The sequence below is a fragment of the Phyllobates terribilis genome, unplaced genomic scaffold (assembly GCF_046119375.1).
Source record: "Phyllobates terribilis strain yellow unplaced genomic scaffold, ASM4611937v1 Scaffold_8__6_contigs__length_399053987, whole genome shotgun sequence".
Lineage (NCBI taxonomy): Eukaryota > Metazoa > Chordata > Amphibia > Anura > Dendrobatidae > Phyllobates > Phyllobates terribilis.
In genome coordinates, this window is record NW_027362768.1 from 158,687,241 (window position 1) to 158,709,657 (window position 22,417).

At 47.2% G+C, this 22,417-nt stretch overlaps 1 protein-coding gene across 1 annotated transcript; it reads left to right on the top strand.

Moving 5' to 3' along the window:
• Positions 1-1,245: 1,245 nt before the first annotated feature.
• LOC141156978 (uncharacterized) lies at positions 1,246-20,755 on the top strand. The gene is made up of 5 exons (XM_073643595.1): positions 1,246-1,683; positions 15,843-16,223; positions 16,493-16,765; positions 17,110-17,273; positions 19,793-20,755. The coding sequence occupies exons 1-5, from the start codon at positions 1,614-1,616 to the stop codon at positions 19,835-19,837; spliced, it is 933 nt and encodes a 310-aa protein (XP_073499696.1). The 5' UTR covers positions 1,246-1,613; the 3' UTR covers positions 19,838-20,755.
• The last annotated feature ends 1,662 nt before the right edge of the window (positions 20,756-22,417 follow it).

Here is a 22,417-nt window from a genome sequence, read left to right on the forward strand (position 1 = left end):
AACAAGAAAAGGGAAAAAACAAAGGGAAGATTACAAAGTTTTCGAAGTTGAGCCCCTTCAGATGTTTGGATTTATTTTTCTCTCCAGCACAAAAACGGGCTTGAGCTGCATAATCAAAGTGATGTGTGACCCCAGGGGACCCTGCGCCACCAAGATTTGATAATTTGAAGATTCCTCTTAGAATCTCAAACTTTGTAAAGTGGAAAAAATGCGACAAAAACATAAGTCACATATTAACATATACATTTTTTTTTAGCTGGGGAAGAAAATAAGTGAAGTTAAAGGGAATTTGTCACAAGAATTCTGCGCCCTCATCTGAGTGCAGCATAATATAGGGGCAGAGACCCTGTTTCCAGTGATGTGTCACTTACTGGCCTGCTTGTTGTTATTTTGATAAAATCTCTTTTTTATTTGCTGCATATCTAGCTGAGCTCTGTATAGCCACGCCTACAGTAGTGATTGGCTGCTTTCTGCCTATGCACAGTGTATACCAAAAGCTGCCAGTCAGTGGTGGGGGAGGGGTTTATACTAATCTCCTGATAAAACTGTGATTATATGAAAAGTACAGCAAACACCCCAGTAAGTGACACATCGCTGGAATCAGGGTATCTGCCTCTACATTATGCTGCTCTCACGTTAGGTGCCAAAATACTGGTGGCAGATTCCCTTTGACAAAAGAAACAGCTATTTTCTGTGTAGTTACAGTTTCTGGACAGCAGGGGGCGCCCATCACTGCACAAGACATGGTAGAGATCTACCAGAGCTGGGATCTGCCTTTTAAAACATGTTTCTTGCAAGTTGTTCTGATCCATTATAATGAAAATGACCTGATCCACGACCTTAAACATGAGCCTCATAGGGAGCAGCGGTGTAACTTGAAGCGCGTGGGCCCCAATGCAAAATCTCAAACGGGCCCCCCAATTATTAGAGATCTTTAATAGTAATGGTCTTTTCATATGGGCCAAAGGAGCCCCCTACCAGGGCCCGGATGCAATTGCAACCCCTGCACCTATTATAGTTACCCCCTGATAGGCAGGGGCAGCAGGGGGCGCCATATACAACTCTCTCATCACTGTCTCAGCTCTTGGTCACTCTGGGGCCCGTGATCCCGGGACCGGGACTTTTCCTACAATTATCCCGCACACCGGACACTTCCGAGTCCCCTATAAATCCCTACAATAAATCCACCAATCACAGGGCCGGGAGAATCTATGGGCGTGGCAGACGGCGCGGCTTGGCCTATCAGTGCACAGTGGGCGGGGCCGGGGTGCGCAGTCCTTTGTTGCCGCTGATACAAAGTAACAATAGCGTCTGAGCAGCAAGCGCCACCGTGACGTCACACACCGGGTCCTGCTTCAGTGTGACGTCACATACAAAGCGGGAAATCCGGCTTCAGCGTGACGTCACACTGTTCATCGCTTTAGGAGGAGACCGCGCCGGGTCCGGGTTGTTGCTGAAGGTTCCCCCAACTACAGAACTGCGATCTAAGCCGCGTGACATCATAGCAGAGGAGATCCCCTGACGTCACTGGAGGCTCCTGTTCGCCTCACACCCCTGAGGGAGGACTCCAGCCTCAGTCACACGTGGCAGCTCCACTTCGGGACTCGGCTGGGATGGGAGGACGGTGGGAGAGCTGCCTGCTCCTGGGGCTCCTGTGCCTGCTCTCAGGGGCTCTGCTGCCGGGTGAGTGCCCCCTGTGGGATACATGGACGAGCCGAGTCCGGGGTACAAGTGGTTAACCTCGAATCTCCGCTCTGCACATGGATGGGGATGATTGTAGGTGAGGGGTCTGCACACAGCGGGTCATAGAGGGCGCGACCCCCAATACTGAGCTAGGCAGCTCTGCGGAGACGTGGTATGCAAGGGGTTAATCAGGAATGACCGGGGTGGGGTGGGGGACGCTATCACTAGGAAGTATCACAGTTCTGGGGGTGCACGGTATGACAGCCCTGTACTGGGGGGGTGCACGGTATGACAGCCCTGTACTGGGGGGGTGCACGGTATGACAGCCCTGTACTGGGGGGGTGCACGGTATGACAGCCCTGTACTGGGGGGTGCACGGTATGACAGCCCTGTACTGAGGGGGTGCACGGTATGACAGCCCTGTACTGAGGGGGTGCACGGTATGACAGCCCTGTACTGGGGGTGCACGGTATGACAGCCCTGTACTGGGGGGGTGCACGGTATGACAGCCCTGTACTGGGGGGGTGCACGGTATGACAGCTCTGTACTGGGGGGGTGTACGGTATGACAGCCCTGTACTGGGGGGGGGGGTGTACGGTATGACAGCCCTGTACTGGGGGGTGTATGGTATGACAGCTCTGTACTGGGGGGGGGTGCACGGTATGACAGCCCTGTGCTGGGGGGGGGGGGTGCACGGTATGACAGCCCTGTGCTGGGGGGGGGGGTGCACGGTATGACAGCCCTGTGCTGGGGGGGGGGGTGCACGGTATGACAGCCCTGTGCTGGGGGGGGGTGCACGGTATGACAGCCCTGTGCTGGGGGGGGGGTGCACGGTATGACAGCCCTGTACTGGGGGGGGGGTGCACGGTATGACAGCCCTGTACTGGGGAGGTGCACGGTATGACAGCCCTGTACTGGGGGGGTGCACGGTATGACAGCCCTGTACTGGGGAGGTGCACGGTATGACAGCCCTGTACTGGGGGGGTGCACGGTATGACAGCCCTGTACTGGGGGGTGCACGGTATGACAGCCCTGTACTGGGGGGTGCACGGTATGACAGCCCTGTACTGAGGGGGTGCACGGTATGACAGCCCTGTACTGGGGGTGCATGGTATGACAGCCCTGTACTGGGGGGGTGCACGGTATGACAGCCCTGTACTGGGGGGGTGCACGGTATGACAGCCCTGTACTGGGGGGGTGCACGGTATGACAGCCCTGTACTGGGGGGGTGCACGGTATGACAGCTCTGTACTGGGGGGGTGTACGGTATGACAGCCCTGTACTGGGGGGGGGGGGGTGTACGGTATGACAGCCCTGTACTGGGGGGTGTATGGTATGACAGCTCTGTACTGGGGGGGGGGTGCACGGTATGACAGCTCTGTACTGGGGGGGGGTGCACGGTATGACAGCCCTGTGCTGGGGGGGGGGGGTGCACGGTATGACAGCCCTGTGCTGGGGGGGGGGGGGTGCACGGTATGACAGCCCTGTGCTGGGGGGGGGGGGGTGCACGGTATGACAGCCCTGTGCTGGGGGGGGGGGTGCACGGTATGACAGCCCTGTGCTGGGGGGGGGTGCACGGTATGACAGCCCTGTGCTGGGGGGGGGTGCACGGTATGACAGTCCTGTGCTGGGGGGGGGTGCACGGTATGACAGCCCTGTGCTGGGGGGGGGGGTGCACGGTATGACAGCCCTGTGCTGGGGGGGGTGCACGGTATGACAGCCCTGTGCTGGGGGGGGGGGGGTGCACGGTATGACAGCCCTGTGCTGGGGGGGGGGGGTGCACGGTATGACAGCCCTGTGCTGGGGGGGGGGGGTGCACGGTATGACAGCCCTGTGCTGGGGGGGGGGGTGCACGGTATGACAGCCCTGTGCTGGGGGGGGGGTGCACGGTATGACAGCCCTGTGCTGGGGGGGGGGTGCACGGTATGACAGCCCTGTGCTGGGGGGGGGGTGCACGGTATGACAGCCCTGTGCTGGGGGGGGGGTGCACGGTATGACAGCCCTGTGCTGGGGGGGGGGGTGCACGGTATGACAGCCCTGTGCTGGGGGGGGGGGTGCACGGTATGACAGCCCTGTGCTGGGGGGGGGGTGCACGGTATGACAGCCCTGTGCTGGGGGGGGGGGGTGCACGGTATGACAGCCCTGTACTGGGGGGGGCACGGTATGACAGCCCTCTACTGGGGGGTGGGAGTGCACTGTATCTCAGTCCCATCACAACAGTGCATCTCAGGCGTATATCGACGTTGAGGTCTTTGGGACTCTGTGAACTGCTTTACATTGATCCCTGCAGTGCAGATACCAGGAACTATAACTCTCAGCATGGCCATTCTGGATACATGTGGTGAGAATGCTGTTGAGAATTGTAGTCTCCTGACAATGGGCCACCGGTCGCAGATTGCAGCTGTGTTGTCAGATGGTCCTTGGAGCATTATACTGATATAATGGGATATGAGTACATTCTGAGCCTTCTAGTTCCACAGTGGCTGGTGCTTCCATGCCTGCCTCGCCCACCTGTCATATTGAAGCTGTGTGGATTCCCATTATCACCAGGATGAATAAAATATGACACCAAGTGACGTCACTTTGTCTGATTAACCTTTTCAGTGCTGGGCCGGAGAGCAGAGGGATTTTCCTCAGGGAAGGACCCACAATCTATCCCACAGTATCCTTCATTGGGCAGCTGCAGGAATAGACTGAACAAGGATTCGTCACCAGATTTTACAATATTCTATAGTGTTATTTAATGCTATGTAGATGTTTTAGACCTGATGACATTGGTGTACTTACTTTTAAAATTCATGTCAGAATGGCTGTATCATTCTTAAATTAAAACGAACAGCCTATGAGTCCATCCACAGCCCTTCAGGGAAATTTTCCAGAAGGATTATACAGACTTACTGACATGGATTCTTGCAATAAATACACTAGCCTCATCAGGTCCAAGAGATCTATTTAATAATGTCTGCAGTTTGTATTGTAGAGTCTGATGACAGATCCGCTTTATGGGGCTGCTGCAGCTTCATGTTCCTTTTTGTTGTTGTACATGTCCCATTAACCTTTCCACTTCCTGCCATTATTTAGTATTTTTGGGAAACCCTTTACCCTACAGGTTACTCCTATGCGTTTCTGACTGAGGACCAATGTGGCGACCTCTACCGCTCCCACATGGCCTCAGTACTGCACCTCTGCATCACCCAACTTTCCCGGATTCAGAAATGAACGAGTCCTTTAAGAATTTAACAGAAGCCGAAAGTTTGGAATTTCTATTTTCTTGGGGGGAGATTATTTTAGATTTTTGGCTTATTCAGTAATGTTCGGCTTAAAGGGCTGATCCACGTTCAGAAGGCTCGACTATCTGGGTTTGTACATGCCCCGTTAACCCTTCGTTATCGGTCTCCTCTTTTATATCAGCATTTTCAGGGACATCACGAGTTAGGATTTAAAGGGCAGAAAAGTAAAGTCGTCTGACGGCCGGCGTCATTTTATCGCAAACTCATAGTGCTCTTTCTCGTTATCGACAGACCCTTTTGTCTAAGGTTTATAGCAGAGCCGACCGGTGATGCAACAGATGAGACATCCACAGGGGATAGGAGAGACATCTGGTGTAACGAGACCGCAGACGTGAGAGGTCTCCTGGGCACTTGGAGAGGCGGCTGCGCTGTGGATACAGTGTCGTTGTAGCCTGTCGGTAGTGTGAGGGTTAATATGGCAGAGATTAGCGAGCGCAGAGACCGCCGGGCAATTTCCAGGAAGCATCTGACGTGTGCGAACCTGCAGCCGCACATCCCGAGCCCGGCCGTGACACTATATCCACAGAATCACACAAAACCGTTGCGGATCTCCGTGATGGCGCAGAACACGGCCGGCAGCAGTGACTTCACCCCGGCTGCAGCGTCTTTTGGCGTCTTTGGTCGGCCGAGTACAGACGAGTGCATGAAAAATATGGATTTTCATCCAGAAAAAGAGCGGACATTTTTATATCCGCATGTTTTTTGTCTTTTTTACATCCACGTGACATTCGGTTTATACATCAACAATTTAAAAATAAAAGTTTTATAAAAGGCCGAATACATAGTTTGAAATCCACCACTGTTTCATCAAAGGTTTTGCTTGCTGTCCTGTTTTTTGGGTTGTTTTTTTTCCGATTGCTTTACACTGCAGCTTTGCTTCATTAGGACCAAGCATGACTCCTGTTCAGCTGCATTGCCTATCGGAGTCTGAGGTTGTTCTGATTTACATGGCTGTATTTGTCAACCAAAACCAGGAATGGGTCTAACAGATGAAGGAGTAATTTTATTCCTATAGGTTCCACTTCTGATTTTGGCTTAAAAATACTAATGGAAAATGCTGGCCAGAATACTACTGTGCGAAAGTGGCGGTAATCTGAGATCTACCCTTTCTCCTGCTCCTCCTCAGTGCTTTACACTGAAGCTCTGCTCTATTAGGGGACCTTTTATGCTGAGAGGTTCCAGGTTCCCAACAGATTAATTCCATCATCTGTTGGAGTCTGAGGTTGTCTGGAATCTAATTCCTGTCTGACCAGAGACTCGGTTGCTGCTCTGTCTCTCTGCCATGCTTTACACTACAACTTTGCTTCATTAGAGAACCTCCGTGTTCAGAAGCTCCATCTTAACTGCATTGTCTATTGGAGTCTGATTTAGGCTCCTCAGAGTTCCAGCTTACTGAGGCTATCTCTCACCTATGCTTTACAGTGCAGCTCTGCTCCATAAGGGAACCTCTGTGTTGAGTGGCTCTAGCCTCTCTGCATTGTCTATAGGAATCGAAGGCAGGCTGAAATCCATCTCTTTTCTCATCAGCGGTTTAGGTGGTTGTTCTGTCTTTTCCCCATGCTTTACACTACAGCTCTGCTCTATAAGAGCACCTCTGTATTGAGTGGCTCTAGCCTATCTGCATCATCTACTGGAATTTGAGGTAGGTTGAACTCTATCTCTGGGTGGTGGTTCCGTCTCTTCCCCATGCTTTACACTACAACGCTTCTTTGAAATGGCTCCTCTGCGTTGAGCGGCTCCTGCTTAACTGCATTATCTACTGGAGCCTGGGGTAGGCTTAAATTCAACTCCTTTCTCATCAGAGGCTCAGGTTGCTGCTCTGTCCCTCTCTCATGCTCTACACTACAGCTCTGCTCCATTACGGCTGCTGTTTGTTTAGAGGCTCTGATTTAGCTGCATTGTCAATTGGCGTCTGAGGTGGTTTAAAAAAAAGCCCTCGCCTCAGAAGAGGCTCAGTCTGGCGCTTTTTGGGGTGAAATGTCCAATTTCTTTACTTTTGTATTTTTATTTACTTTTTTTAACTTTGTTTGTAAACAGTTTCTGGATTCTTATTGATGGAGTTCTGCAGTGTATATAGGTTCATGATTACCGTGCATTATAGCATATGACAGCCGTCTCCTGTATATACATTATACTCCATGAGGTTCAGCACCTGGGGCCCTATAATGTGTTCCAGGGGCCCCAACCATCACATGCTGTATAGTCGCCCTGGGGCGGTGCGCGGTTGAGATGGGTGTGACGTTGCCATATCATTGTGCTTTGAAGTTCCCGGAGTCACATCTGTAGGAAGCGAGACAATAAAGGCAGGATGGCTTTTATCTAATAATGAGGTGGCCTGTGGCTCCTTCACCTGCATCTCCCCAGAAATAAATCTCTGTAAAATGAGACCTGGAGTCGATTATCTCATGTACAAGCTGACTACAGCGCTCGGCTTTCTCCGGCAACCCTATAGACACTGAATGGAGCGACGGTTGAGCGTGCGCGCTTCCCCCCAAAGTGTCCATTTATGGCATCTTAACGGTCAGACCCCCATCAATCTATTCTGTGGATACGCAATAATTTTTTTGTAAACCGGAATCCCCCTTTAATATCCACCCATGGTGCACATCCTGGCATCACTTCCTCTGTTTCCTCCAAGTCCCAACCTGCAGGAATAATGGCGACTCCCCAGCCTCTGGGCCTGGAATCTGCGTGTTCCCACAAAGAAGCGTTCACCCTCGCCCCTATCCCAGACTCCCATCATGGTGACCACCATCCTGCCAGATCCAGGGTTGCCTGGTGTGATGGAGCTTCTGTTCACACCTCCCTGCTAAAGCTGCAAGAAGTGTCCAATTTGCAAAGAGAAACTATTTCATCTCCCTGAGACCCCTGAGGGGTTTTTATTTAGTCTATTTGTGATGTAAGGATGAAAAGACAGAAATGTGACACCGAGGTGCAACTGAATGACTGACCAGGGGGCGCCTGCTAGGTGGTCACTTAGGCTTTGATCTATAGTTCAGAGCTGAGCCACCACTGAGCTGTGTATCTAATCCTATCCTGTGTGATACTGTCTGCTGAGCTGTGTATCTAATCCTATCCTGTGTGATACTGTCTGCTGAGCTGTGTATCTAATCCTATCCTGTGTGATACTGTCTGCTGAGCCGTGTATCTAATCCTATCCTGTGTGATACTGTCTGCTGAGCTGTGTATCTAATCCTGTCCTGTGTGGTACTGTCTGCTGAGCTGTGTATCTAATCCTATCCTGTGTGATACCGGCTGCTCAGCTGTGTATCTGATCCCATCCTGTGTGATACTGTCTGCTGAGCTGTGTGTCTAATCCTATCCTGTGTGATACTGTCAGCTGAGCCGTGTATCTGATCCCATTCTGTGTGATACTGTCAGCTGAGCCATGTATCTAATCCTATCCTGTGTGATACTGTCTGCTGAGCTGTCTATCTAATCCTATCCTGTGTGATACTGTCTGCTGAGCCATGTATCTAATCCTACCATGTGTGACAGTGTCTGCTGAGCTGTGTATCTAATCCTATCCTGTGTGATACTGTCTGCTGAGCCGTGTATCTGGTCCCATCCTGTGTGATACTGTCTGCTGAGCCATGTATCTGATCCCATCCTGTGTGATACTGTCTGCTGAGCCGTGTATCTAATCTTATGATACCATGGGTGTCTTTGACACCTGTCTGATTTCATCAGTCACCGTATACTCTGCTGCTCTCGTGTGTTGCGGCTCTGCGGAGATTTGCCGCGGTTTGTGGCTGATCTATTATTTATTGGCTGATGTCAGACGGACATTGGAAGCGACAGCGTTTGCAGGCGGAGAGCACCTTCCCCTGGCGCGGGTCTCTGAGGACGGTTGCGTTGGCGCAGTGCACTGGGCAGCAATGACATCAGCTTCCAGCCTGGAGATGCCGCACCACCTCCATAGTGCGAGGAGGTGAGATTTCTCACAACTGCCCTCGCAGTCCACCATGTGCCACGTGCCTCCAGAACTGGGTCATGGCACAAAGGATCCAAGTAAAATCCAGGTCACTGAAATGCGTCGGACTAATTCTCCAACATTTCATGCAAAATAAACTCATTTAAAGGGCCAGTCTGTTCCTTTTTCTCTCTTGCTGGATCTTCAGTTGCTTGTGCACTGTGCAAACCTGAATATTCTCTGCACAAACACCCGACACGGGCATCAGATCCACACCTTATACTAGAGTAACAGCTATTCATCTTGGTGCTGACAACCAGCCACTATATCATGTCTGGGAGGTTTCACAGCCCCAACCTCTGTTATTTAAGGGGGTTTTGGGCACTGATTTTTTTTTTTCTAGTCTTATGGCTTTAAAACAATACTTGGAGGCATTCTCGCCCTCCAGGACCACAGTGGATCCAAAACAGGCCACTCTGGAGGGCTGTACTATCGCTGGAAGTGATGTCTGCTCCATTTGGAAGTTACCAGGACCGCTGCAGTCTGTGGTTGGCTGCAGCGGTCAGGTTTGTACCATCACCGGAAGTGATATCTGCTCCATTGGAAGTCACCAGGATTGCTGCAGTATGTGGTTGCCTGCAGCGGTCATTGAACTAGAAGAGCCCATTATCAGAGAAACACCCAATGTCATGCTCTTGTAGTCACCTTACCACTGCAGCCAACCACCGACTGCAGTGGTCAGGTCTACTAGCTGCAGAAATTATGTGTACTCCATTGGAAGTTACCAGGACCGCTGCAGTCTGTGGTTGGCTGCAGTGGTCAGGTGACTAGAAGAGTCCATCATCAGAGAAACCTCTAATGTCATGCTTTTGTAGTCATCTTACCGCTGCAGCCAAGCACCAACTGCCGCGATCTTGGTGACTTAAAAACAGCGCAGACATTGCTTCAGCAACTGGTGCAGAGACCACCGGAGCAGCCTGTGCCGGATCCGCGGGGGTCCTGTAAGACGAGTCTGCTTCCTTTTATTGTTTTTAAACCTTTCATACCTATAAAAAGAAAAGTGATTTGATGATCTGACAACCCCTGTAACATTAGTAATATAATGAGTGGTAGTCAGATGTACGGGGCGTTAGTTGCCACCTGGAAGATTCTTCGTCCATTTCTAGAGCATTGTCATCAGTCGGACCCCCGATGTCTCAGGACTTCTCTGTTTTGTCTGGATCCTGGGGGGAGAGATGCAGATTTATGCTGCATTTCTCGTCTGTTGGAGCCTTGAGCAAATATTTATAAGATCCTTTCCGCGTGCGTCAGTGCCGGAGCCCCGAGCTCTTCCTAATAGGGTCTAGAGCTTTGTCTGCAGCCCGGCCCGTCCTGGGAATTCGCTTCCTCGGTGACTCAGCGCCCACCGGAGCCTCAATCACAGGACGACCGAGGTGTAAATGATGTAAAGATGAGCGTGAAAATCGTGCATCCGAGCGTTTATCCCACGTCCGTCCGCCCCCAGAAACACTTTTAACACCTCAGATTTTTATAGCCAGTGATCAGAGGCGTAGCTAGAGTTTGGGATCAGGAAGGGGGGGGGGGATTCTGAGGTAACCCTGATTACAGCTATGGTGGCGCACCCTAATGGTGGATGTAGGAGACCCTCAGCAGATGACTGCGCTGTTACTGAAAATAATCTCTATACAAAAACCAGCACTGATATTACCGCCATATGGTGACATATGGTGGTAGATACCAGTCCTGCAGAACATATAAGAGATTACAGTACAGTTTATATATAGTGACTTACAGCTGATGTTCTTTCTGATGGGATCGTTCACTTTTCCCGTCTTTTCCATCTGGCCCAGACCGACATGACGACTTCTCCATCCAGGACTCGTCTACAGAGATTACAGCACAGACACATCTGACTTCTCACATTTCAGGCCCCGTCCCCATCTATTCCCAACCTGCACAAATGCCTCATCCTGCTGATACCCCAATACTGAGCTTCTGCTGCTGTATGTGTCCCAATTACTGCACCTGCTGTGTGCTCTCTAGATGGTAAAACAACCCTCTAGAATATATTACTGCCCTGTGCAAGTGCCCTAGAAAACCGTGCCCACATTTTGCCCCCTAGAAAGTAATAGTGCCCTCTGTGTGCCACTTTGACAGTCACAATAACCAGAGTGCCCCTATAACAATAAGTGCCCACTTAACATTTAATAATGTCCTGAGTCTCCCCCCCCCCCCCGTACAGCTCCCCTCTACACGTATGATGCTCTCCTATACACAGTGTAATGCCCTCACACTGTATAGTACCCCCCACACAGTACACTGACCCCTTAGTAGCCACCAAACTGTTTGATGGCCCCCACACTCTACAAAGACCCCAAATAACCTTTCACACTGTAATCCCCGCAGTGTATGATAGCCCCATAAATATCCTCCATATAGTATAATGCACTCCCCATAGGCCTCTATATAGCATAATGCACTCCCCATAGGCATCTATATAGTATAATGCACTCTTCATATAGTATAATGCACTCCCCATAGTCTTCCATATAGTATAATGCACTTCCCATAGTCTTCCATATAGTATAATGCACTTCCCATAGTCTTCCATATAGTATAATGCACTCCCCATAGTCTTCCATATAGTATAATGCACTCCCCATAGTCCTCCATATAGTATAATGCACTCCCCATAGGTCTCCATATAGTATAGTGCACCCCCCATAGGCCTATATACAGTATAATGCACTCCCCATAGTCCTCCATACAGTATAATGCACTCCCCATAGTCTTCCATATAGTATAATGCACTCCCCATAGTCTTCCATATAGTATAATGCACTCCCCATAGTCTTCCATATAGTATAATGCACTCCCCATAGTCTTCCATATAGTATAATGCACTCCCCATAGTCTTCCATATAGTATAATGCACTCCCCATAGTCTTCCATATAGTATAATGCACTCCCCATAGTCTTCCATATAGTATAATGCACTCCCCATAGTCTTCCATATAGTATAATGCACTCCCCATAGTCTTCCATATAGTATAATGCACTCCCCATAGTCTTCCATATAGTATAATGCACTCCCCATAGTCTTCCATATAGTATAATGCACTCCCCATAGTCTTCCATATAGTATAATGCACTCCCCATAGTCTTCCATATAGTATAATGCACTCCCCATAGTCTTCCATATAGTAGAATGCACTCCCCATAGTCCTCCATATAGTAGAATGCACTCCCCATAGTCCTCCATATAGTAGAATGCACTCCCCATAGTCCTCCATATAGTAGAATGCACTCCCCATAGTCCTCCATATAGTAGAATGCACTCCCCATAGTCCTCCATATAGTAGAATGCACTCCCCATAGTCCTCCATATAGTAGAATGCACTCCCCATAGTCCTCCATATAGTAGAATGCACTCCCCATAGTCCTCCATATAGTAGAATGCACTCCCCATAGTCCTCCATATAGTAGAATGCACTCCCCATAGTCCTCCATATTGTATAATGCACTCCCCATAGTCCTCCATATAGTATAATGCACTCCCCATAGGCCTTCATATAGTATAATGCACTCCCCATAGTCTTCCATATAGTATAATGCACTCCCCATAGTCTTCCATATAGTATAATGCACTCCCCATAGTCTTCCATATAGTATAATGCACTCCCCATAATCTTCCATATAGTATAATGCACTCCCCATAGTCCTCCATATAGTATAATGCACTCCCCATAGACCTATATATTGTATAATGCACTCCCCATAGTCTTCCATATAGTATAATGCACTCCACATAGTCTTCCATATAGTATAATGCACTCCCCATAGTCTTCCATATAGTATAATGCACTCCCCATAGTCTTCCATATAGTATAATGCACTCCCCATAGGCCTTCATACAGTATAATGCACTCCCCATAGTCCTCCATATAGTATAATGCACTCCCCATGGGCCTCTGGTTTTGTATGGGCATTTCTTCAGTTAGTCCCTCACACTAGACTCACACTTTAAGTGTGTGTTGTTATTTTGGCAAAATAAAATGTATTACTTTTATATTATTATTGCAGTGTTCATGTTTTGTTTACCTTGCCACTGGTGTGGTTTTACGGGTATCAATGTTGACTGACCATTTCCTTAAATACTCTGTTCTGCAGACCTCACTGCTCATTTCTTTTACCCTTTCTAGATTATGGATTCGGATATGTTTCCATTGGGTCTGTTATGTGATTGACCGGTGGATATTTTGTCGGACCATATGTCTTCTGCACGCTCTCCTCCTTTTACGGGACAGTATAGTAGGGCTCATGGCGGGCATGTACTGCTCCTTGGCACAGGGCAGAGCTGAAAGGGTGCAGTGTCTTGTGGTTGGGGCAGGATATTCCTGTGTGTTTACACGGCCTCTCTCATGAATGGAGCAGTGTGAGACTATTATTAACACGTTCCCATTGAGTGACCCTGGAGCCGAGCATCATGGAGCTTTCCTGCAGCGACCTCCACTCACAATCCGCTTTTCATGATGAAGAAGGGGCTGACTGTGGGTACAATATGGTGAATGCCTGGGGAATACCCCTACAACTCATTAACACTGTATCTCAAGTCCAGTCCATGGGGGCCGGCAAAGGGCCAGATGTGTAATACGGTATGTTCTAGTTCATTTTATTGAGGGATTTAACAAACAATAAGCTTCTAGATCAATAACTGTATCAATATCAGACCCTCTACAGTCCAAGGACTCGTATATTGTTGCTTTGGTAGGATCCCTGCTTATCACCCCTTCACATATAATGCACAAGAATATAACTACTATAATACTGCCCCCTATGTACAAGGCTATAACTACTATAATACTGTCCCCTATGTACAAGAAGAAAACTACTATAATACTGCCCCCTATGTACAAGAATATAACTACTATAATACTGCCCCCTATGTACAAGAATATAACTACTATATTACTGCTCCCTATGTACAAGAATATAACTACTATAATACTGCCCCCTATGTACAAGAATATAACTACTATAATACTGCTCCATATGTACAAGAATATAACTACTATAATACTGTCCCCTATGTACAAGAATATAACTACTATAATACTGCTCCCTATGTACAAGAATATAACTACTATAATACTGCCCCTATGTACAAGAATATAACTACTATAATACTGCCCCCTATGTACAAGAATATAACTACTATATTACTGCTCCCTATGTACAAGAATATAACTACTATAATACTGCCCCCTATGTACAAGAATATAACTACTATAATACTGCCCCCTATGTACAAGAATATAACTACTATAATACTGCTCCATATGTACAAGAATATAACTACTATAATACTGTCCCCTATGTACAAGAATATAACTACTATAATACTGCTCCCTATGTACAAGAATATAACTACTATAATACTGCCCCCTATGTACAAGAATATAACTACTATAATACTGCCCCCTATGTACAAGAATATAACTACTATAATACTGCCCCCTATACTGGATTTGGGTCCCTATAAAAGAAATCCACAAATATAAAGATGAGGCAGAACTACAAAGTTTAGTGAAAATATATAAAAAAAACAATCAGCGTCAATCTTTATTCACCCACACGTGATATTTCGGTTCTGCTCATGGAGACTTTGTCGAGCGCTGACGTGCTGTAGTGTCCGGGTATAAATACATGTGCTTGGTGTCCACAATGAAATGATTAATGAAAGTTCCTTATACAATATTTAGTGACCGTCCATAGATGTGCAATCACATTGGTTCATTTATGCAGTGAACTGATGTGATTGCAAATCTATGGACTGTCAATAGTGTATGGAGAACTTTCATTAATCATTTCACTGACACCATGCACATGTATTTATACCCGGAAAAACAAAGTGTCGATAATACAAGTGTAACATAATACATATATATATATTTTTATGTATTCCGTATAAATAGATGCAAGCACAGATCCCCTATTATCTGGTAGTTTCCTCCCTAGCCCCATTTAATAGAAATATCAGGCCTGATTCATGATTTTAGTCTTTTTTTTTTTTTTTTTTTTTTCTTTTTTTGGGGGGGGGGGATTAGTTTACATTTTTTGGATTGAATTCTTCAAAATGGCACGTGTGATTCATGAATTTTGTGAAATATTTTTAATCTATTTCGTGCCCTTTGCACAAATTTTTGCCGTACAAAGAAAAAAAATCACAGGGGGGACCTAGTTCATTTACGCAAAAACTGTTGCAACTTTTCAAATAGTCGCAATTGGTCACAAACATCATGGAACAAAAAAAGTTATGCCCACAATGGTGAGTGGAATAAATAGATGAATAATAAAAAAATAAATGACACAGGCTAACACCATAAAAAGATGCAAATCAAAAACAGGCTAAAAACACCAAATACTAGAGAAAAAAAAAACTGGTTGAAATGCAATAATAAAGCAGGGCCCTTTTTCTGGAAAGGCAGAAGAACCCTAATATGTGACCGCTGTATATATGCTGTAACTGGTTTGCATCGTTGCCAGATTGCTGTGATATTGGTTTACACTGGATTCTGACTTCTAAGTTCAGGGATTTCTCAGTTTGGGGGGTGAGTGGTTTTTAGAATCACTTTTCTGAGTTTATACTTGTAGAGATTGTTACTAATAGTTTTGTTCTTGTTTTATGAATTGCTTTGTTACATCTGTAGTAGATCGCCCTCTAGTGGACGTACCTGAGATTGCTTCAGAATTTATTTTATGTTATGGGGGGGGGGTGTCTGCTAGAGGACCTTTTTTAGCTAGGTTGTTTTAGGGGAATTTACAATATAAAAAAACGACTGTCTACTCTAAAACTCTCTTTATTTTTTTTGGGGGGGGGGTTGGAATGGCTGATAACAGAAAATAATAGATTTCTCTCCACCTGCCCCGTCTCATCTGTTGTGTTTATCTTCTAGGTGAAGCTCAGGAGGGGACGAGCCTCCTTCCCACTGACAGCTCTGTGGCCACCACCGGCCTGTTTCTTCTGAGTTCTTCTGATTTGGGTACCAGCTCCAATGTCCCCCCCGGATCACCTGATGCTTCCTCCGAGCTTCCAGATAATGAGATAATAACAGAGACTGGGCGGCCAACCCTTCCGCCCTCATTCACCATCGGTGGGCCAGAATCGGACGACGCAGGTGTCAGCGTCACCACCGCACCAGGTGAGGATGTCTCATCTCTGTCTCCGGTGACGTCGGACCCCAGCAGCGTGTCCCCCGTGACAAGAAGCAGTGAGACCACCAGTATGGAGGCCACCCAGCCCCCTCCAATATCGCCAGCAAACAATGTGACAGACGGTGAGTTAGATCTGACTTTTGGGGGGTCCTACTTTGCCCCTTTTTAAGATCCAGAGTCTGGCATCATCATGAATTTAGCTCCCAGCTAGAGACCACCAGTAAGTTGGCTCAGGGGAAAGTTTCCTAAGGTGGAAACAGTCAGTATTGCTGAAGCTTTGAGTTAAATGTACTTGTCCTATCCCTTTCTGTATTGCAGTCAGAGCCCCTCTCGCAGTTATCAGCCTGCATTGCAATGCTTTGTACATGTCCCCTCCTCTTATCCACCATAGACACCGTGACAGAGACGTCCTCTTTCCTCGCCACTCTCAGGACGACCGCAGCAGCCAAGACGGCCCCCAGCGATGATGCCACCCCTTACACCACGGGCTCCATATCCTACCACTCCACCTGGATGTCCACTATCACCACCAGCCTCTTCACCACCACCACAGTGACCTCCCAAGAACCGAGCAGCGCGGCCACCCCGAGCACCACCGCACCGCACACAACCAGGGCGGAGGTGCAGAGGGGGCCGTCTGTGCTGGAAGTAGGGGATGAGAAAGGTGGGTTTGGGGATTTGTTACCATCTATCAGTGCAGGGTTCAGGACAGGAAGAATTTTCTTTCCGCTGATACATTGTAATATTGGAAACAGTCAGCAAGCTTGTGGATCCAACGCCCCCCCTGACAGCTTAGCTGAGCTCCAGTATTGGGAGGGGGGATATCCTTTTCCTGAAACTTACTAGAGCAAGCTGAGAATGCTGGAAGATTTCAGCTCCGAAGCGGAAGTATTCACAAAGCAATTCTGCTGTTTATGGAGATTGTGTATGTGACCGGTAAGATGGAGTCAGTGGTCAGGCTCCCGTTGGCTGTTGATGGATCCAGTGATCTGTTCCCTCTTGTTGTAGATCTGACAAGTTATCACTCCAGGAACAGCTCCAACCCGCTGTTCGTCATGATCGTCTCCGTCTTCACCATCATGGTGCTCATGGTGGTGGTTGTAGTTGGCTTCCATCAATACAAGAAGAGGAACAACCGTACGGAGTTCAGACGCCTGCAGGATCTACCAATGGTGAGACCTGAAAAACCACACGCGGGACCCCCCATTACTGTCACAGCATGAAAATCCAACTTCTCACAGTGGTTCAGTGACAGCCAGCATTATAGTAGCTAAAAACTGGTACTGCTTGGAAACCATCAACAAGTAGGCTCACTGCTGATGACGGATCTTATTAACAGATATTTTTTTCATTCTGATTATGTTGTGTGAACACATGGGACTGCCGGGCTTATGTCCATAAATAGTAAATATACAGACAGTAAAATACAGATCTGTTACCGGCAGCTTGTTGACAGTTTCCAATTAGCAAAAAAAATATTGAAACCTAAAAAAAGGTGTATACAATTTATACAGACTGAATTTTATATTATTATTATTATATTTTTAACTCTATGCAGAGGTAGGGTCTTTTTGTTATTGAGCAATAACACAACCTGTTAGGATCTGTGGCAGGTCCCATGGCGGCATGGCCTGTATCCAGTGACATTAGGTCGCTTGGATGATGTCACTGTTGTATCTGATCCAAAACCTCCATTCTTTACACTGCAAAGTGTTCCCAGGACAGTCCCCTTTTAATAGCACTGCTTTCTGGACACGAATGGAGCATTTTATTATTTCCTCTCGTCATACAGTGCCTACAAGTAGTATTCAACCCCCTGCAGATTTAGCTGGTTTGATAAGATGCAAATAAGTTAGAGCCTTCAAACTGCAAACGAGAGTAGGTTTTATGAACAGAAGCATAAATCTTACAAACCAAAAAGTCATGTTGCTCAGTTGAATTTTATTAAATTTTAAACATAAAAGTGTGGGTCAATTATTATACAACCCCTATGTTTAATATTTTGTGGAATAACCCTTGTTTGCAATTACAGCTAATAATCGTCTTTTATAAGACCTGATCAGGCCGGCACAGGTCTGTGGAGTTATCTTGGCCCACTCCTCCATGCAGATCTTCTCCAAGTTATCTAGGTTCTTTGGGTGTCTCATGTGGACTTTATTCTTGAGCTCCTTCCACAAGTTTTCAATTGGGTTAAGGTCAGGAGACTGACTAGGCCACTCCAACACCTTGACTTTTTCCCTCTTGAACCAGGCCTTGGTTTTCTTGGCTGTGTGCTTTGGGTCGTTGTCTTGTTGGAAGATGAAATTACGACCCATCTTAAGATCCTTGATGGAGGAGTGGAGGTTCTTGGCCAAAATCTCCAGGTAGGCCGTGCTATCCATCTTCCCATGGATGCGGACCAGATGGCCAGGCCCCTTGGCAGAGAAACAGCCCCACAGCATGATGCTGCCACCGCCATGCTTGACTGTAGGGATGGTATTATTGGGGTCGTATGCAGTGCCATCCAGTCTGCAAACGTCACGTGTGTGGTTGGCACCAAAGATCTCGATCTTGGTCTCATCAGACCATAGAACCTTGAACCAGTCTGTCTCAGAGTCCTCCAAGTGATCATGAGCAAACTGTAGACGAGCCTTGACATGACGCTTTGAAAGTAAAGGTACCTTACGGGCTCGTCTGGAACGGAGACCATTGCGGTGGAGTACGTTACTTATGGTAGTGACTGAAACCAATGTCCCCACTGCCATGAGATCTTCCCGGAGCTCCTTCCTTGTTGTCCTTGGGTTAGCCTTGACTCTTCGGGCAAGCCTGGCCTCAGCACGGGAGGACACTTTCAAAGGCTGTCCAGGCCGTGGAAGGCTAACAGTAGTTCCATAAGCCTTCCACTTACGGATGATGCTCCCAACAGTGGAGACAGGTAGGCCCAACTCCTTGGAAAGAGTTTTGTACCCCTTGCCAGCCTTGTGACCCTCCACGATCTTGTCTCTGATGGCCTTGGAATGCTCCTTTGTCTTTCCCATGTTGACCATGTCTGAGTGCTGTTCACAAGTTTGGGGAGGGTCTTAAATAGTCAGAAAAGGCTGGCAAAAGAGATCTTTAATCCACACATGTGAAGCTCATTATTCTTGGTGCCTGAACTACTTCTTAATACTTTAGGGGGACCAAACAGAATTCTTGTGGTTTGAGGGGTTGAATAATAAATGACACTCTGAATTAACTTTTAACGTTTTAAAAAAACAAAAAAACAAAAACAAAATTTGCTGCAGGGCATTTACCACTTCCAGGCTGATCTACAGTACAAATGTCACAATTCCAAGTTAATTCCGCATGTGTCAACCAGCTAAATCTGCAGGGGGTTGAATACTACTTGTAGGCACTGTATCTTCATATGTTCCAGTTGCAGTAGGGGCTTTTTTTTTTTTCCTGCCACTTTTGAAAAATGGAGCGAGCTTACAGAGAATCGATCAGTGAGATCAACACTCATAAACTGCACATGCAGGTCTTTCAAATCCATTCCCTAGAAAATAGCATTTTCATTCATATGCAAATGAGGCTTTAAGTGCTATGGGCGTGACAGAGCACTTAACGAGTCTCTGCTTCCTGAGGTTGTTTTGCAGTTATTCAACATTTTAAGATGTCTGCCTGCTGTCCGTCACTCATTAATGTTTATAAACCTATCCCCCCCCCCCTGCAGGACGACATGATGGAGGACACCCCGTTGTCTCTGTACAGCTACTAGAGCCTTATATTGCACAGAGCCTCCTCCTCTGGACGGGGCGACGTTCCCTCTGTGCCTTCAGTCAGTTCGGGGCGGCCTTGGCGCACTTATGGGAGGACTTTAGCTGAAAATGTGTGAAAGAAACGCAACACAGACACTTTTACTACTGAAGACCCCTCCACGAGTCTGTGACCCCTCGTCCCCCTCTCGTGACGGGCGCCTCAGGTGCATCTTTTATCGTTTGCCTTTAATTACATCCTGGGTGATCGTCACGATCCGGCATCCGCTTGGAGTCTATGTGGACTTTTATCATCCCGAACACCGTCCTAACCCCCCCCCCTCCCCCCGCTGTTATCTGCCAATTTTTTTGTTTTTATGCTCAGATTGGCAGAATTCTCCATTGTATGTAGATGGGGGCTTGTGCTGTAAATGTGGGGGTCCTTAAAGGGGTCACATTCATCGATGTGCTGCTGGATTACACACACAGCTTTACCATCTCATAGAAAGACAATCAAACCGGGAACATTTAGTGTTTAATGTTAATTTAATTATTTTTTTTTTGTAAATTGCACAAGAAAATACGATTTACAGGTTATTTTTTTCCCAGTATTGATAATCTGGTCTGATGTCCCCAATTTTTTTATATTTTTTTTTTTGGGGGGGGGGGGGGGTTCAAAATGTAATATATTGATCATCACGGTTGTTTCCGTACACGTCACTCTCATCGTAGATATAGTCCATCATTTGCACTCAGGGTAACGCGTCCGGTGAGGAACAGGGGCACGGCCTTACCAGGCAGACCACCCCGCAGCACAGGGTATTGCCCCACAGGAGACGCCATCACATTGCGCCATTGTCGCATATAAGCGGCACGAAACGTCGCCGCACATTCGGCCTCTCCAGCAGTACTGAACGTTGGGGAAACTGTACTGAAAAGTTTTTTCTTTTTCGTTTTTATTACTTGGTGAAATAAAGTTTTTATTTTTCCCCAATTTTGTGTTGTTTTTTTCAATGCAATGTTCCGGACGCGCAGTTTTGGAAAGTATCATCCATCGTACAAGACCTTCATAAGTCGTATTAAGTTGAGGAACTTCGCTAATAAGTCTCTTTACTAAGTTATTATACTCCAGTCACATCCAGAGCTGTCATCATAATTCTGCTCGTTTCCTGGATTATAGGAGCGGAGATGAGTTTTGCACAATTAAGACTTTGCTGTTACATTTCACACAAGACAGAAGCTCATTTTTTTGGGACGTGAAGGTAATGTTCAAAATCCATAAAGCCAAAGCAAGTCACTTAACCCTTTCCCTACCATAAAACGTAACCTTACGTCATATATGCACAGAGTGTGTTATGAAGCGGGCGAGGTGTTATTACAGAGCTGGCAGCTACGGGGGCGAGCTCCAATCATTGCTGCAATCAGTGTCAGCGGTATTTAAATGGTGGGGTTTAATGGCTCCCATCAATCCCACAAGGACACAATGGAGGGGTGCCAATAAGTTACGATGGCAGGTGAGGTGTGCTGAAGACCCCTATTGCTGCCATGCAGATCAAACCATGAGGCCCAGCCTGGGGTTTAGTTTTATATGACAACTGTACAGTATAAGTGATCAAATAATTGCGGGTTCAAGCTTTAAAGATTCAAATCACCTAGTTAAAAAATAAAAATAAAAGCAGATTTGGTTTCATTGCGTCTATAAAAGTCCAATCTATCAAAATATTAAATTATTTAACCCGTACAGTAAGTGCTGTAAAAAACAAAAAAATTAAAACTGATAATTTGCTGGTTTATTGGCGGCAGCACATCCCCTATAAAAAAAAAAAACTGCAATAAAAAGGTGATAAATATTGTATGTACACCAAGATGATATCCATAAATTATTATTTATTATAGTGACATTTATTCCATGGCGCTTTACATGTCAAGAGGGGTATACATAATAAAAACAAGTACAATAACCTTGAACAATACAAGTCGGTGACTGGTACAGGAGGAGCGAGGACCCTGCCCTCGAGGGCTCACAATCTACAAGGGATGGGTGAGGATACAGTAGGTGAGGGTAGAGCTGTTCGTGCAGAGGTATGGTGGAGCGGTGGTTCCTGCAGGTTGCAGGTTTGTCGGAACAGGTGGGTCTTCAGGTTCCTTTTGAAGGTTTCCACGGTAGGTAAGCGTCTGATATGTTGGGGTAGAGAGTTCCAGAGTAGGGGGGATGCACGGGAGAAATCTTGTATGTGATTGTGGGAGGAGGAGATAAGAGGGGAGTAGAGAAGGAGATCTTGTGATGATTGGAGGTTGCGTGCAGGTATGTACCGGGAGACTAGGTCACAGATGTATGGGGGAGACAGGTTGTGGATGGCTTTGTATGCGGTGGTTAGGGTCTTGAACTGGAGTCTCTGAGTAATGGGGAGCCAGTGAAGGGATTGACAGAGGGGAGAGGCCGGGGAATAGCGGGGGACAGGTGGATTAGTCGGGCAGCAGAGTTTAGGATAGATTGGAGGGGCAAAAGAGTGTTAGAGGGGAGGCCACAGAGCAGGAGGTTGCAGTAGTCGAGGTGGGAGATGATGAGGGCGTGCACCAGTGATTTTGCAGATTCATGGTTG

Excerpts from the sequence above, each read along its gene's own strand:
- LOC141156978 (XM_073643595.1), top strand. The coding sequence starts at position 1,614 with ATGGGAGGACGGTGGGAGAGCTGCCTGCTCCTGGGGCTCCTGTGCCTG. Across the intron at positions 16,766-17,109 it reads GGAAGTAGGGGATGAGAAAG|ATCTGACAAGTTATCACTCC; the intron begins GTGGGTTTGGGG and ends CTCTTGTTGTAG. Across the intron at positions 17,274-19,792 it reads GCCTGCAGGATCTACCAATG|GACGACATGATGGAGGACAC; the intron begins GTGAGACCTGAA and ends CCCCCCCTGCAG.